The sequence below is a fragment of the Alternaria infectoria genome (assembly GCF_024043175.1).
Source record: "Alternaria infectoria strain BMP 0036 chromosome Unknown scaffold_8, whole genome shotgun sequence".
Classification (NCBI taxonomy): Eukaryota; Fungi; Ascomycota; class Dothideomycetes; order Pleosporales; family Pleosporaceae; genus Alternaria; species Alternaria infectoria.
The window spans coordinates 408362-424625 of NW_026250697.1; the positions used below are offsets into that span (position 1 = coordinate 408362).

Sequence of the window (16264 nt, forward strand, 5' to 3'; positions counted from 1 at the left end):
AGGATGGAATGGGTGTCGATATAAGATCATCTCTACCACCGAAGAGCGAGTTGAATATTATGCTCGGGCCTAGCGACTTGAAAGTGCTTCTCGTGCGGCGCATGGAAGACGGGTTCATCGGCTTCAATGTGGTATGCTTGTTGTCGCCTAGGCGGTCTATTGGGGGTTTTGAGAGCTTTCGCTTGTCTGAATTCTCTGGGGCGTGTTCCGTAACGTTTTCGATCTCTGAGGTAGTAGCTTCGGGCTCATGTGGACTTGACTCATGTTCCGGGACTGCGGGTATATCGCTCGCGCAACCAGAGGATGAAGGGTAGGCGGTAATGTCAAGAGCGCTCTTGGAAATCATACATTGAGAGCTCGATACTGCAGAGACTTTCGGTAGTTCTACACTCATCGAAGGGGTCGTGGCCATCGTAGACGATTCAGGAAACAGGCCATCACGACTTGAGACTTCAGAGCATGCTGTCGACGATCTTCCGCTTTCAGACGATTCTTTTGGTTCTTCTGTATCGAAGGAGGGTTCGAGGGTAGGCGGTGTATTGGATGGCAAGTGTCGTTTCTGCTTTAGAGCAGTGTTTGACCGCTTCGGCCGAGACTTTGTCGCGAAGACATGAGACTTTTTCACCCTGCGTGGCATTTTGAGAACGGGGTCGCGGCCCAGCCGAGAATTCCAGGAATGACGTAAGCGGAGTGAGATTTCGGTCGGTCCAACTAAGGTCGAGGTTGAGCTCGGACGCCGGGTAGTTGGTTTAATGGCTAGAGTAAATTGTCAAGGAAATGAACTGACACCCGCTCAGTTAGACGGGTGCGCGGAGGCTTCTTTGAGTTTTCACAAACAGTGTGTGAAAGCGATTAGGGTTTTACGATTTAGATCGCTGCCGAGTGAACATCCATCGACCAGGCTGGATCGCGATAGTTGCGCGCCTCGAGCTGGGGCCTGTGGCAAAGCTTCTTTTGTTGCTTATGGGAGTGAATTGTTGTAGGCGTGACATTCTGTATCAAATTTAGTGCTGTAGTGTGGGCAAATGTTGGTGACAAAGACATGGACGTTTGCTGCACAGTCGTAGATGTCTCGTTGTTCAAACACTAGTCCGATTGCGGCTAGCATCTGGTTCGTACGACCGCAGACTGCAGCTGGAGTTGCTGCCACCCGCTGTCAGACATGGATTCCATGCAAGCCAGGATCGATTCATCCGGAAGCTAGTACCCCACCTTTGTAAGCATGTCAGCGCCGTTTCTCAGTCGCTTTTCGCGTTGAGACTTACTCTCAAATCTGCAATCATGGACCGGGAGCACGCCGGCGAGATGACCTTTGAGGTCGACGCAGGTCACGATGAGCCGAATTCGAACAACGTGACAAGCAGTCGGGAAAGGAAGCTACTGATGAAAGTCGACCTGTGCGTCCTGCCTACCGTCATTGTACTGTATCTCTTGTGTTTCATCGATCGAACGAACATCGGTAAGGCCGTTTGCGCATGGCTTATTTATGCCCACAGACTGATCACAACAGGCAACGCCCGTATAGCTGGCATGGAGGAGGATCTCAAGCTTGAGGGATATGACTACAACGTCGTATTATCGGCGTTTTACGTGTCATACATAATCTTCGAGATGCCAGCAACGCTCTGCTGCAAATTGATCGGTGCGCACGATGACTAGAGCGCTTTGTTCAATTCTGATGTAGCAGTAGGCCCTGGATGGTTTCTGCCGATGACTTCGTTTGGCTTCGGTGCCATGTCTATCGCGACAGCCTTCGTACGAACCCGCGCTCAGGCGTGTGCTGTTCGATTCCTGCTTGGGATCTTCGAGGCCGGCGTAATGCCTGGATGCGTTTACTACCTCTCACGATGGTACAAAAGGTCGGAATTGACCTTTCGTCTTGGGCTGTGGTTGTCCATGGCCCCTCTCGCGGGAGCTTTCGGTGGCATGATCGCTTCGGCTATCCTGAACTTGAGCTCCGTCGGTTTCTTCGATGGTTGGCAAATGTAAGCAAACAGCCTGTATGCTGCAGGTCCTTGAATAACTGTTGAAAGGATCTTTGCGATCGAAGGAATCGTCACCATGTGCCTTTCTGTCGTGGCCTTTTTCACACTGACTGACCGACCGGACACTGCACGCTGGATGACCGAAGATGAGATACGGATGATAGTTGGCAGGATCAAATCCGAGCGTCTCAACCAAACCGAGTTGCTCGACAAGATTGATACCTTGAAGCTTCGACGCGGCTTCTCCAACCCAATCACGCTTGCGATATCGTTCATCTTCCTGCTTGACAGCATAACTGTCATAGCCATTTCGTTCTTCTTGCCAACGATCGTTCGTACCATTTACCCAGATCGCACCGTCGTCCAACAGCAGCTCTTGACTGTGCCACCGTACGTTCTTGGTGTGGTCTGCACTATTCTTATCACGACCATAAGCTGGCAAATGAACTCTCGGCAGACGCTCATTGCATTCACGGGACCGTTTGTAATTGCTGGGTATGCGATGTTCCTTGCGACAATGAACGCAAGTGTTCGATACGCGGCTATCTTCCTTTGCGCATCAACATGCTTCTCGTTGGCCGCGATGACGAACGCACAAGTCAGCGCAAACGTGCTCTCTGACTCTGCACGCAGCATTGCTATTGGAACCAACGTCTTCTTTGGTTACGTTGGCGCCCTCATCGCCAGTTGGACTTATCTACCTGGCGACTCTCCCCGCTATGCCATTGGAAATGGTATCAACTTGGGTTGCGCAGTGACATGGACAGTCGTGGCGATTTTCACTAAGCTCTGGATGACCCGCGACAACAGGAAGAGGGACAGGAGGCAGCTAGAAGCTCATACAGAGCTCGCATCATTATCAGATGACGAGATCGCGAACCTTGAGTGGAAGCACCCTGCATGGCGATGGAAGCCGTGACTGACGCCACATTCTCCTCAGAGGCCCCAGAGACATTGCTGCGTTTATGGAAGAAGCCCACATGGCTCTTCACGTTTAATCCTGCCACCGAGGGTAGAATAGTCGACCAGGTTCGCAGTGCATGCGACCAGAAATCCCTTCACGACAAAGTTCTCTTCTGAAGTCGGAAGCTGTTTCCAGTGTCTTCCTATGAGTTAGCTACTTGTATTCAATCTCAAATTCACACGACAGAGGCGTGAAGTCGCAAACTTACATGCCTTTGTTCCTTCACAATCGCTCGTCCACTGCAAACAGATTCACCCACCTGATGCATTTCCACGAACATGTCTATCGACTGCAAGCTCTGAGTTGCCAGCTGCTCGACTCAGTCTCTACCAACTTGCAGCCCTCGTTCAAGCAGGCATGGACAACTTCCTCAACACGCAACTGCATCCCGCAGACACTTGCAACATCTGCACCGAGCATTTCAGCGCGACCCATCAGCCTGCGGCGCTGCCTTGCAAGCATATCTTCGGTCATGAGTGCATCAAGAAGTGGCTGAAGGAGGGTAGGGGAAACTCAAATGCTTGTCCAACTTGCCGTTACGTCGTGGTCCCCAAACCAAACCCACGCGCAACCTTCGATGTTGCCTCAATCTGGAAAGCAATATGCGACCAGCCGCCCGAACGCCTCCATGCTTTCATGATGAAGATATGGTCTGGTCTGGAGATACTTTGGCAACGAGAGCCCACCGGTGCCTTCACAGTGACCTCCATTCTCGACCAAGCCATCATTCCCGCCCTTATCAACACTGCACATCGCACCAATGCGCCCGACGATCGGCGGCCAGACTCTCTTTTGGATTGCTACAATCTCGTGGCCGCATCTTGGGACTCTTTGGGTCGCCCCAATGTAGCGACTGGTCTTGCGATCCCGCTGGTTCGGCTCGCACGTTTGATGGCCAGCGCAGGTGCTGTGCTACCAAAATGGCTGACCAAGAACCCGCGCGCAAACAGACTAGTCTGGCGCGCAAATGCCTGTCTACCTATCGGCGAAGTAGACATATCGTGGCGCTACATCATCGAAGCCTCTCAACAGATCGAGTCGCCTTACTTCCCCTTGCTGCACCTCTATACCGTGTTCATCAGCCAGAGCATCGCTCACTTCCCTGCACCGAATCCATATCCCACCAAGCGTCATGAGATCATGAACCTTGTGGTTGAGCGTTGTTGTACAAAGATTGGTGGAGGAGGGGCGGCTTGGAAGGGCAAGCCGGGCGACGAGCTCAAGGAGGTTTTGGTGGGGGTATACGACGAGTTACGAAGGCATCAGCTGGAAAAGAACCGGATGAGTCTGCGAGGTCACGACGGAGAGGATGCGCTGGTCAAGGGCATATGGGCTCTCGCTGGCTGGGGCGGTGGAAGAGGTAACGCGCGCTGATGGCATTGCGTAGGTGGGGCCATTCGAGCCATCTTAATTCTATGTGCTTTATGAAGTTAGCATCCTTGTATCGATCTAGAATGACAAGGACATTGAACGCATACCTGAATTGTAGAAGGATACCAGCATGACTTGCGAATGATGATGCTCACTGGCCGCCGTTAGCGTGTTCCTGGAGGCTTGGCGGATTGCGACGCGTCCATGTCGCGCGGGGCTGCGCGCCTCTCCTCCCGTTGCACCATCAATTGTACGGACTTGTCGGTAAACCTCAGAAACCCACGCGACTCTGAGCCCTCCAATATCATCACCATTGGCTTGTGCAGAATATTTCGAGCATGACTTCAAGCCCGCCGCGCCTGCCGATGCTTGTCTTGTTGAAGCATCTTGTGCAGGTGTGAGACTACGATGAACCTGGCAAGATCGCGACACTACCGCTCACGTTCGCCACATCAGACACCATGGGGTTTCTCCCAAAGATATCTAAGATGAGCTACTTTCGATAACCTTGGAACGAACGCTGAACGAAGACTGAACACAGCCGCACATCTTGCGAAACGTGGAAGCGATCAAGCAGAACTCATTTACGAACAAGGCAAAATGCCTTGCATCGTATCTGCTTCAGAGGGTTAATACAAGACTATCAATACGCTGTCCAGCTCGGATACTCGAAGACGGCAACTGCCAGGCTGCCGGACAGATCATCACGGCAGGTATAAAAGACAATACAAGCACATTAACTCGCTTTGAGCGTACCACTAAGAGGCATTGGTTTAGATTAACATCCTAGACAGGCAACAATTATCCGCCACAGCGGCATTTCTCTCTTGAGGTTTTCGGCAGTCTACGCGAATGCGATGATGTCTGGAATGATACATAACTCTCCTATATAGTCATGTCAAGGTCTCGATACTTTACGACTAGCCTTCATCACATCTGACAGAATGCACTTCTCGTCTCATCTATGGCTGACGACTACAGTCGGATTACTCTCAGCTACTCAATCATCGGCCGAATGCACGCGCGAAGGTCTTCTTGCAGCCGCGAACTCCTATCTAGCGGCTCAGGTTGCGGGCTCTCCTAGCAGTCTCAGCCTCGCGCCCACGAACTTCACATATCTGCAAAACAACAAAGCTTCCAACATCGCGACCAGTCTCCTCTCAACGCCTTTCGTCATCGACCTCAACCGCTCATCCACCGACATCGAAGCATGCGCCAGCTACACAATGTGGATCAGCGCTTCTGGGAACAAACCCTACGTAGTTAGCACCCAGATCCGCCATCTGAACAACGACACGTCGTCCATCAGCTCCATCGATACCGTAGCGGCTACAACCGGCGACCTGTTCTTCGACGCGAAGAAGACCCTCTCCTACATCCGCGCCGAATCGTGGTCTACCCTTCCCACCGCCTCGCGACCATCACGTGCTCTCCTGAAGTCTGTCGGTGACGCCTACCTCGACATGTGGACGAATGCCACTGCTGCCGACACTATACCCTGGGGCACTCAATGTGAGAGGGTGGAGGGAAGCATGTATACCAACCCTTGTGGAGCGAGTCTTCCGCACGGAGGGAGTCAGAAGGCGAATGGCATGAGGCGATACGTTATCGATGAGAGTGTCGGTAGTGTGCAGGTCAGTTGCCAGTTCGATAGCTTGGGAGCTTGGCCGGACAGTCACGAGATAAGGGTTGAGGGTGGGAAGGTGAGATACGTGCATACCGTCACTGTACTGCGGGGTGTCGGCGCTTGAGATGAGCTATTACATTCTTAGTACAGCCATTGCATGGAATAAATCGTCTCAGTTCATGGCTCTTGCTCGTCTACTTAATATCAGCGCTCTTGACAACTGTGCCAAACACATCTGCCAGCTCCGCCAGCGCCACCCTGGTGACCTCGTCACCCTTAACACCAGGTATATCACGGTCGCCGATGGCATCCTCTACAAGAACGACTTCGTATCCCTTCTGGAAAGCCTCACGTGCAGTTGTAGACACGCAGACGTGTGCCATGTAACCAGTCAGGACAAGCTTCTTAACACCCATCTTCTCTAATGTCTCATGCAGAGACGTCTGTTCAAAGGATCCAGGGTAGTTCTTCCAGATCTTCTCTTCTCCGTCCTGATCAGCAATTAGCGACACATTCTCCTAGGACGTCCTAGTGGCCAGCGTACCTGTGCCTTGACCTCCTTGAACTCTTCCGCCAGGTCAGTGCCAGGCGTGAAGACGGGTGCGCCTTCGGGTGTCTGGTGCAGGATGTGGATGATCTTGCCGTTTGCTTTGCGGTACTTGTCAAGAAGGTCGGCAATGACCTTTCCGCTTGCTGCGGCGTTTGTGACGGTTAAAGCACCGGATGACTAGTCGGTAGGGTAGAGTTAGCGATGCGGCGGGGGGGGAGAGAGCGAGTGTGGGCAAGAAGGATATTGGACGTTCAGCAATATATCGCTGCATTCAAAACGAAACCATCCTTGCCGATGAACTGACAGCAGTGGCCTTTCGAGATTCAGGGGGAAAGCATGCAGACCGCTAGATAGCCATGGGTTGTTCCTTACATATTCGTTTTGAGCGTCGATGATGAGAAGGGCAGAGTCGCTCGTAGAAGCCGTAGAGGCGGGCATGCCGAGAAGATCACGGAAAGATGGAGGCGCCATTTTTTGCGTAGGATAGTAGTATGTTGTTGTTCCGTGTGGTGTAGATGAAGTTCGTTATGGAAGTATTGCTGTGATGGCAAATTCGGTGTGGGAAAAAAAAGGAGGTTTAAGTAACAACGAGCAAAGCAGATCCTACGTTGTAAGGTCGTAGTCTATATGGTAAGCAATGATTAATGATCTACTTGGTTCCAGAAGATGTGTATGCTATTCGGGATTTCGGGTTACGACACCCTTTTGGGGTGAGTAGGCGTACCCCGCCTCTGTGGGTACCTGCATGACGCGCTGCCAGGACCTCGGCCCAATGACGTCCAGCCGCCCGTGGGCGCCATACCTGGGCATCTTCAAAGTCTGGTGCTTCACGCGTTGTTTTCTCGACATATCCGGGCTTTTTGGCCCGTAACGCTTCACCTCAAAATGTGCTCACGATTACATTTTCACTGGCTTTGATTGCAATCTAACCCAAGTCGATCCTCCGCTCACACCTCATGCGACGCACCGAGCCATCAGACATGGAAAAAGCGAACTTTAGCAACCCAACTTTACTCGCGAGTGCCTGGATACCCATTGTCGAATGAGAACAATCTTCTCAAACGGCGATAAATGATTGCGACACCCAGCGCTTGTGTGGCCGTAGTCGGCGATGCGACAAGAACGATGAAGTTGCAACAGATGTATGAAACTCTACAACTTCCAGTCTTCTGCCCATACATTCGCCTTGCTGAACGGCAAGACACCTCCCTTCACCATGTACCGCTGAACATCGCTTGGTGGGACGAAGGGGACGGCAGGGCCTAATGCCATTGGCTTGCAACACACAGCATTCTTTACCGCAATCTCGTAGGCTTCCCTGTGATCGTTTGCCACAATCCAGACGCCCCTGGCATGCTCTTTGGTCTCCTCGATGGCGAAAATACCGGAAGCCTTCACATCTCGAAGTGAAGAGCCTTTGGAAAAACGTTGGATCGAATCTCCGAGCCAGTAGACGTTGTGGAGTTCGAGATTACATTTCTGCTGGCGAAGAAAATCAGCGGACTGGTCGTTCTGCTGAGTATCGTCGAGGTGTAGTGTCTCCAAGCGTGACCAGTCGGGAGAGTGTGACGAGCCGCCCAAGAGCCCCATGTGTACCGAACCCTCGTTGCCCAGTCCATCTCCGCTAATGGAAAGATGCGTTATACCCGCGTAGTGCGATGCTGTGTTTATGTTCTGATCGTGCAGAACACCCAAGTCGTGGTCTATGGCATCCAGAATTGACATGTAATGACCAACGTACTTTATCGCAAGTCCATCTCCGAGCTGAGTAGCGGGTATCGGTGACGCGCTTAGATCGACATCACTCAATGCGCAGATTGAACGCGTTTCGATATAGACTTTCAGTTTCTGTTTCCGCATGGGGTTGCGGAGTACGGCATCAACGGCGTGATCAAACGTACTAGCGCATTCTTGACCGAGGTATGCATGATATGGCTCGAACATCAAGCGGCGGCGAGTCCACATCTCGTCTTCAAAATCTTCCGGATCGTGGTCCTTATAGAGCAGCACTGTCTGAAGGAGCTCCTCACGGGAGGGTCGCTCCTGTGCTGGTCGAGAATTGTGGAAACCTTGAACGTGGATCAATTCTTTGACGCCATGAAAGCTTCCTAGTGAGTGCGTCAGGGAGTCGCGTAGCTGGGCAGAGTTGCGCTCTTCATGGCACCCATCTATGAAGTGGAGATAGGTGTTCGAGTTTGGCGGCAGCTCATCGTCACTGTCGGCCTCCCAGTCATCGTGCTGGGTGAGTTCTCCATGGAGCCCAAACTCATCAGGCGGTGTCGGCCATACGTTCTCGAAGATTACCGCCGGGACACGTCCTAGGTTGCAGCTAGGGTTGGTGCTCTGGATCTGCACTGCTTGTGCCATCCTCGAGATGCTACTAAACATAGGCATTATGTAGAAAGTCGTCTCGGAGATAACCCATGCGGGGATGGCCGCGCTCAGGAACCTGTTCACGCGACGTAGCGATGAGATGTCGGAGGCGTCATTCGTATTCCTCGCGATCATAACAATCAGCTCGGGCGGCAGGTCGTCGAGGCGTCGAAGCTGTCCTGGGATATATACGGAGGCAAGGTGAGTAGCGCTCATCTTTACGTAGACGTTGGTTTTTCCTCCGGGTTTGGAAACTGTATCGCTGGCGCCGGTGTATATGCGCTGTAGTTGAGACTGGTCCTGATCAGGCAGCGGATGTGGGAGTTGCAGTTGAGAAGAAGAGAGCTGCGGCTCCCGGTGGGTTTGAATTTGTAGAAGTGAGTAACGGAGGTTTTTGAAAGTGGCTGGGACGAGATTTCACCCTCATGGTTGAAAGGTCGCGCGCCTCTCTCTCGCAGTACACACACACGTTTCACATGCGTTATCCTGAAGCTCTTATTGGTAGTTGCGGTCGCCGGTCAGAGATTTCGCACCTTGTGATGGCACAATAGCGCGCCATTTCATCGTTCAGATGAGATATAGTGAAGGTGAAGGTGAGCCGGCCATGCAACCGAGGTGTAAGCGTCGTGACATCTTGATAGATCTTCTAGGAGCGCCGATGCGCATGGGAGTACTGCTTTCAACCTTCGTAGTGGGGTTGCAGTCTTCCAAGGTTAGGAAGGGATGGTATCATGGCAGCCATCATGTCCAGAGATTAAGTTGGAGATAGAGGCGTGTTTGGAATGCATGCCTCGCCGTTGGAGCATAAAATCGATTGTCAGAGCAGTGAAACGGTAGGTATGCGGCAAGCGCATATATATGATCCAGTGTTCACAATGACTACAGCGCCTGGATATGCCACTGAAGTCGTGTTATGGGATGCCGTTTGTAGCGCAGCTTGGTGATTGCTATGAGCGTGCCACCTGGGCAAGCTGCAAGCAGCGGCTAGGACAAGGCGAGTGAAGGGAAGTGCGCAACTTGCTAGACGCCTGACCTTGATGCAGAGATTCGCTGTTTGGTTTGGTTATCGGAAAAAGTCAACAATTCATGTGCAGCGCAGGAAGACAAAGAGATGGTAGCATGAGGGTGAAAGCGTGTATGAGATCGCGTACGGCGTCAAAAGACGCAGTCGCGCGCTAGTATCCACAGTGGGCCTAGATTTAGTAACGATCGGCGACTTCGCAAACTACGGTGATAAATGAGATACAGGCCCACACGACGAAGTTATAGAGACAGATTGTGGATTAAAGCGTCAAACCAGTCGCGAATCGCTAGGGGAGACATAGTTGTCTCGAAAGGAGTCGGTGTAACGCAGAAAGAAAGGATTAAGATCGAACTATTATCAGCACACTGCTATTATAACAAAACCAAACACTCTCAAGGTGACTGATGACGCCAGTTCGTGCGAAGGCAAATCTGAAACACTTTTCGAAATCCTGTCTAAGCGTGTCAGTAAGCCAGTTGCAAGCTTTTGTGCAGGCTAAGAAACATACCAGCTCAAAGATACGTTCGCCCACCTGGCGCCGCTTCCTTGATCTCTTTGAGATGTTTTCCGTGCTCCTCAATAACTTTCGGGGAAGTCTTCGTGACTTCACCCTGACGAAGCGCGTAAGAGTACCAGGTCTTGAAGCATTCTTTCTGAGAGGCTGTCGGATAGCGTACGCCTTTGGCGCGATGGGCTTGGAGAACCATGGTCTCGAGAGATTGAGTTGCAGCAGGCATAATGATGGCGCGACGGTGAGAGAACAAGATCGGTGAAGCGATGACTGAATGTGCAATACGACGCAGGGTAGATCAGTTCTGAGAGCGAACTCGGAGTAGTATTACTGCAAGCGGATCCGCAGTGAAAATCGCCGTCACGTGATGACAGTAGTCTCAGATCGATTTGCGGAAGCGAAGAACAAAAGTGGAGCAAGTGAGTGTATGAAGATGGGAAGACTTGATGAGGCAAAATGGTCGTGGGCTTACATGTCTTGGTGTTATCTTTTTCCGGCTCTCCATCAGATCTCCGTGACAGGTATAACGGCAGACGTGCGCAGCGGCCTGCCGGTGCTCAAGTCACCGAGTATGGATCGAGAGCCATCGTCGGGAGTTTCCCGAACTCTGAATAGCCGTGCACGCCTTGGTGCCTGTCAAATTTGTATGCAGATCTCAAGTCCGGCGTGAATGCGGCAGATGTTGACATTCTGCGCTTGACGACCTCGGGAATGTTACCTGCTCGTTGAACACAATAAAGTGCTGACGTTGCTGTTCCGACTTCGAAAACTTACTCAACAAACTAGGTTATGGGAAAGGGAACAGGTAAAGATGTAAGCATGCGGTGAGATCCGGAACTTTGCTTCTATAGGCGTTATGTGTGGACGATCGGTGTCAAGGTATCAACTCGGGCCACGCGCGGGAAAGCGGGGTCAGTGCAGCGGGCCGAAAGCAAGCTCACCCTAAAGTTCGGCGACGAGCGCCCAATGAACAGGACAAAACGGCAGATACAGGGTGTAATACAGACTTTCGAGCCAGGTCATGCGCAACCCTGGTTCGTGGTTTATCGGGGTCAGAGAACTTTAGCTACTTGAAGCAAAAGCCAAACACCATATTCATTCGAGTAAATTAACCCCAGCGTGTAATCGCCGAGGATCTGTGGGTGAGCGTCCTCCATCAGTGATGTACCTTACTTGTAGGAACATCTTTCCACTTCTGCGGGAGGTCACCTTCATTTCTGCGGAAGACCCTCAAGCCTTCGAACTTTAGGTCACCTTCAGTGATCTCCGGTATCCTGATCATTCCGCTGAAACGCAAGCCACGCTCTTCAAATCTGATATCTCCTTGAGCAATGCGATACGTCCCTGGGTCATAGAATTCGCCAGTCGGATTATCAAGCCGAGCGTCGAAGTGAAGCTGAGGTAACGCGCCAGTATCGATATCAAGAGCAGGAAGGTCTCTAAGATGTCGAGTCTCCACGTTAGCCCGTTTGCGTTCTGGTGTTCTCTCCATAGCCAAGTTCAGTGCTTCCTCGCATAGTCTTTCGACTTCATCGTTCTCATAAGAAGGTGGAGCGCGTCTGCCCCGTCTTTCTGTCGCCGTAGCCCAAAGCCACTCAGCGATGCGATCATCGTCGAGCCCAAGGATTGCCGGGCCAGTAAACTTGCCAAAGTTGAAGTAGGCTTCGAGTATGCCAGATGTAAGCGAAGAAGCACCCAGATATTTGATTGTAATGCTGAGCTGCCCAATGAGATCTGGATGCCTCAGTTGAAGCAACGGACATAAAATCATGTAGGTTCCTGCTACATAACTCATGTAGTTATGTAGCTTAAATCTCCGGTGCTCTTCATTGATTGCCAAGAGGGGACTCATATAGAGTTGAGGTAAGGGGCCTGCAACTTCACGGGGTAGATGGTCCACGTGCTCCGGCGGAGTTGGGGGCGCGCCCGAAGTTTGCGCGATCCAGGATAGTATGCTTTCCTTGTTATCGATGTCCGGCTCAGGAGTAGGCGACGGGAGCCTTTGTCTCTTGTGAGGATGGTCAGAGGCTTCGCCAAACTCTGTAGCGTTCGGTCGTGGCCGTTTTGTCACTGTGGCAGGCAATGTTTTTTTAGTGAGTAGGTTCTTTCGCTGCGTAGCAAAGCACCAGCACCGGGAGGCGTTATGTGGTGTTTTGTTCTTTAGATACTCTTTCGAAGCTGGGTGTTTAGGATATGCTTTGGCCCAAATCTCTTCTAAATTGTGGAAGACTTTGATGGAATGCTCCAAGGCGCTCTGGGGATGGGTTAGGATGATGGGAAATAGATATGTATATTTGGATACTAACAATGTAGTACTTGTCCTCTAGTATTGGGATGAGCTGCACTAGACGCGAGATCATGTCGCGCTTCGTCCAACGAAGTTCTTCACCAGGACGACCGAAACCGCGGAGCAACAACTGCGCCTGAAGCCATTCCTCCGAAACGTCCTCCACTTCGAGTCGCGCGTTAATGAGCTTCTGCACGACATCCTCCTTAAGCTCAAGGTAGCAGTTGTTTATCTGCATTCGTTTGCGCGGGTGAAGCGACCCATTGTATGCATAGGTCATCCCGGCGCAGATCTTGATGGCAGACGATGGTTTGGCCATTGTCGTAAGGAGTTCGTGATGGGGTTCGAGTTTGTGAATTTAGGCTTGTAGTAAGTGATGGCAAGATGGGAGTAACGCTTGAGTGTCGATGCTGTCCATGGTGGCATATCTATGTATATGGGTGCATGGCGACATCCCTGCGGGCGGATGCAGGTCAGGATGCTTGCCGAGACGCGTGTTGGCCTTAGCTGACACTGCGGCATCTGGGACCCGCCGCTCGCCGACCAATGACAAGCGCCGGCCATCTGAAAGCGACAAGTCGCTCTCAGCAGTCAGGCACCTTTCCACAGAATGTCCACGAGTTGTCCCGAGCCTAGCGCGAAGGTTCAGCAAACTGTCAACTCCATGTCCAGGTCCAACTAGGTGGCACAGTGCATCACGATGCTCTCAGTATTGCCGCGCGCATTTGAAGTGGGCGTCGAAGATACGAGTGAGCAGCTTGAAGTTCCGACTCGCGTCATGCATGCAGCTTCTTCTTCTCAACACCTGGGCACACTAGCAGCGACGGCACTGTTACATGCAAAGTGTCAGCATTCAGTGCGGACCCGGCGGGCTGACCCAGGCATAGAGAAGGATGCATCCGCGCATTAATACGCTAACAGTGCGCTGTCTGTAAGGTTTGCAGGGTCTTTCACACCACAGCCACAGATCACGATGACACGCGTTGCGGTGTACATTGATACCTGACAAAGCAACAGTCGAAAGCGGTCAACAGTAGGGCTGGAAAAGAATATTTACATGGCTAAAGATCGCGCGGCACGCCCAGCGCACTGCTGCTCTTACGCCTACTCTGATAACTAGCGACAAAATCTACCCCATTAACATCGGTCAACAAACGAAATCTTCTGTCGGTCAACACTCGTTCCACACCGCCCCATATTCGACCTTCGACGTATCGTAATCCAACCACTTCTCAACGGTGCAAGAATCATCGCTTTTGATTCTGTAACCACAAATCTTTACAGGCGTGTCGCTGATCATAGGAAGGTTGATCTTGCCTTCGAAATACAAACTATCTCCTCGGAATTCGAGATGCGCGGTATCGCCAGAGATCCGAATGGGTCCACCAATGGATGGTCTGTTCTCGTATAGTCGAGCTTCGCAGTCGAGGTCGAGTGGCTTTCGTAAGTCGAGAGGCGGTGATTTAATGATCGCGTCCATAGGTAATCTATTTACTCTTTTGAGCTCTTCTAGAACGTCTCGAAGTCTTTCTGTGTCCTTGTCAATCCTGCATTTCCCATTGCCACCATCTCTTGAACGCTGGCTTTGGTGTCTGTAACACCAATCTTGGACTATGTCAAGGCCAGGCCCCACAACCATGGTGCCTTTCAATAGCCCAAGGTTGAGGTGGGCCTCGAGCAAGCCACGTTCCTGTGTATGGTCATCAAGGCCTTGAACAACCATGCGCAGACTACTTTTTAGTTCTGGGTGTTTATGCTCAATGAGTGGGCACTGAATCCAGTAAGTACCCATAGCCGCAACGAAAGTCTGCTTGGCACGGCACGCCTCGTGCTGGCTCATGAGGCTTTTCTCATCCTCGCTGCGTTCTGGAGTCCATGGGTTTTCGGGTTGCTTCCCCCAATAACTGTTCACATACTCCCCTGCATGTGAGGGTATGGCAGCGTCGACACCGTCGTTTGTGAACTCTTCCGATTTGATCTTCTTAGTGGACAGAATCTCATGGTCGTCTGGGATGGGTTCATCGAGCTCCCTTTTGAGGTCGTTTGCTGCGGGTGGTGTAGATGGAGGAGTGATTGTAGATGGAGGAGTGATTGTAGATGGAGGAGTGATTGTAGATGGAGGAGTGATTGTAGATGGAGGAGTGATTGTAGATGGAGGATTGAATGTAGATGGAGGAGTAATCGTAGATGGAGGAGTAATGTGCCAACCATGCGTGGTGTGCCACTCTGTCGCAAGGTCCTCGAATATCTGTCTCGGATATACTGGCAGCTGCGATGATTGTCAGTAAAACGAATCGACTAAAGAAACTAGATCTGAACTGAAGTAAGAGAGTATGGTACTTGCCAGATTTTCTGCCACGCCGCTGGCTTTCAGCTTTGCCAGTCCTTTCTTCAGCATGTTGATTTGGACCCAAAGTTGTTCCTTGCCCAAGTCCGCAGGGGAAATCACATCCCAGAATAGTGCGTGTCTGCGCATCTCTTCTTTGTTCATGTTGAAAAGCGTGACGAGAATGTTATCAATGCCGAGACGACGTTCTCCATTGATTTTGTACACTGTGCCGTCATATGAGTAGATGTCCCCTTCCACCTTTTTCTTCACCTCGATAACAACTGGATTGGACATTCTGTATCAGTTAGAAGATTGCAGAAATAACAAAGGTATCGTCATGTCTTTATATGCAGAACTTTTGGATCCCTGCAGGCGTTCATACGGACGCGTCGCGCTAGTGACAACTAGTGCTCACTAGAACGCGCCGAAGAAGTAAATCTTCCCCAGCCATCTTCATTTTTGAAACCGTATCGATCACAATGGCTGAGATCCCGACAGTCTTTTAGACTCCATCGCGTTCTTTCGATATTAAATTGTTTCGGTCCGGATCAGGTTATGGTATAGTGTGGCTTCCTGTCATCGGCCTTACTGTTAGCGCGTAGTGTCTTGAGCTCTCAGGGTCAAATGCCACGCCACTATCATCGTAAGAACGCGTTCGCGAAAGCTTTTGTGGGCATGATCGTTGAGAGAAAACTCCAAGGTTGTATGCCATTAGTCTATCCGCAATTTGCTCGTCTCGTGCCAACGTTACCTGCTTAGGTATATGACTGTTACGGTGAGGAGTAATCACCACCTCTAGGTTTTGTTAACGTATCTCGCGCATGTACTATTGTTGGAAGCTTTCATCCCCAAGCATGACGTCTTGCAGAATTTCAGATTTCCTTTCGATATGCTAATCAATACTTCGTGCTTAGGTAGTGTCTTTAGCATATTCACATCTAGTCCGGAAGCGATGCTAATCTTCCGGAATAATAGAGACCACGAATAGATATTCGCAAGGTTTGTCAACGTCCAACTGCGAGATTGTTAGCACAATCACTTCATATCAGCCAAACACTTGCTACACTAGACCGGACAGATAAAGAAGGCGCCCGTTGGCCTACAGAAATGCGACGCATCTATTGTTTTGTGTTCACTACAGGATCTCTACTATAATCATACGCTATATAAAAAACGAACAGAGCCATACACACATATATACGTCGCCCACATCGTTTGCAATGGCGTGTCATCACCCGAGTGA

At 51.1% G+C, this 16264-nt stretch overlaps 6 protein-coding genes across 6 annotated transcripts; 3 read left to right on the forward strand and 3 right to left on the reverse strand.

The window, feature by feature from the left end:
* Positions 1 to 1281: 1281 nt before the first annotated feature.
* On the forward strand, positions 1282 to 1659 carry J4E92_005559 (uncharacterized protein; the record flags this gene model as incomplete). Its single annotated transcript, XM_051496939.1, has 2 exons — positions 1282 to 1459; positions 1511 to 1659. 2 exons carry the CDS (start codon positions 1282 to 1284, stop codon positions 1657 to 1659), a joined length of 327 nt encoding a protein of 108 aa, XP_051352599.1.
* A 1434-nt stretch (positions 1660 to 3093) lies between these two features.
* Positions 3094 to 4323, forward strand: J4E92_005560 (uncharacterized protein; the record flags this gene model as incomplete). Its single annotated transcript, XM_051496940.1, has 2 exons — positions 3094 to 3097; positions 3290 to 4323. The coding sequence occupies 2 exons, from the start codon at positions 3094 to 3096 to the stop codon at positions 4321 to 4323; spliced, it is 1038 nt and encodes a 345-aa protein (XP_051352600.1).
* A 941-nt stretch (positions 4324 to 5264) lies between these two features.
* Positions 5265 to 6071, forward strand: J4E92_005561 (uncharacterized protein; the record flags this gene model as incomplete). Its single annotated transcript, XM_051496941.1, has 1 exon — positions 5265 to 6071. One exon carries the CDS (start codon positions 5265 to 5267, stop codon positions 6069 to 6071), a length of 807 nt encoding a protein of 268 aa, XP_051352601.1.
* Positions 6072 to 6141: 70 nt separating this feature from the next.
* On the reverse strand, positions 6142 to 6968 carry J4E92_005562 (uncharacterized protein; the record flags this gene model as incomplete). The annotated part of the gene is made up of 3 exons (XM_051496942.1): positions 6142 to 6438; positions 6492 to 6674; positions 6870 to 6968. The coding sequence occupies 3 exons, from the start codon at positions 6966 to 6968 to the stop codon at positions 6142 to 6144; spliced, it is 579 nt and encodes a 192-aa protein (XP_051352602.1).
* A 681-nt stretch (positions 6969 to 7649) lies between these two features.
* On the reverse strand, positions 7650 to 9297 carry J4E92_005563 (uncharacterized protein; the record flags this gene model as incomplete). The annotated part of the gene is made up of 2 exons (XM_051496943.1): positions 7650 to 9215; positions 9292 to 9297. The coding sequence occupies 2 exons, from the start codon at positions 9295 to 9297 to the stop codon at positions 7650 to 7652; spliced, it is 1572 nt and encodes a 523-aa protein (XP_051352603.1).
* A 1109-nt stretch (positions 9298 to 10406) lies between these two features.
* On the reverse strand, positions 10407 to 12930 carry J4E92_005564 (uncharacterized protein; the record flags this gene model as incomplete). Its single annotated transcript, XM_051496944.1, has 3 exons — positions 10407 to 10675; positions 11579 to 12659; positions 12712 to 12930. The coding sequence occupies 3 exons, from the start codon at positions 12928 to 12930 to the stop codon at positions 10407 to 10409; spliced, it is 1569 nt and encodes a 522-aa protein (XP_051352604.1).
* Positions 12931 to 16264: the final 3334 nt, after the last annotated feature.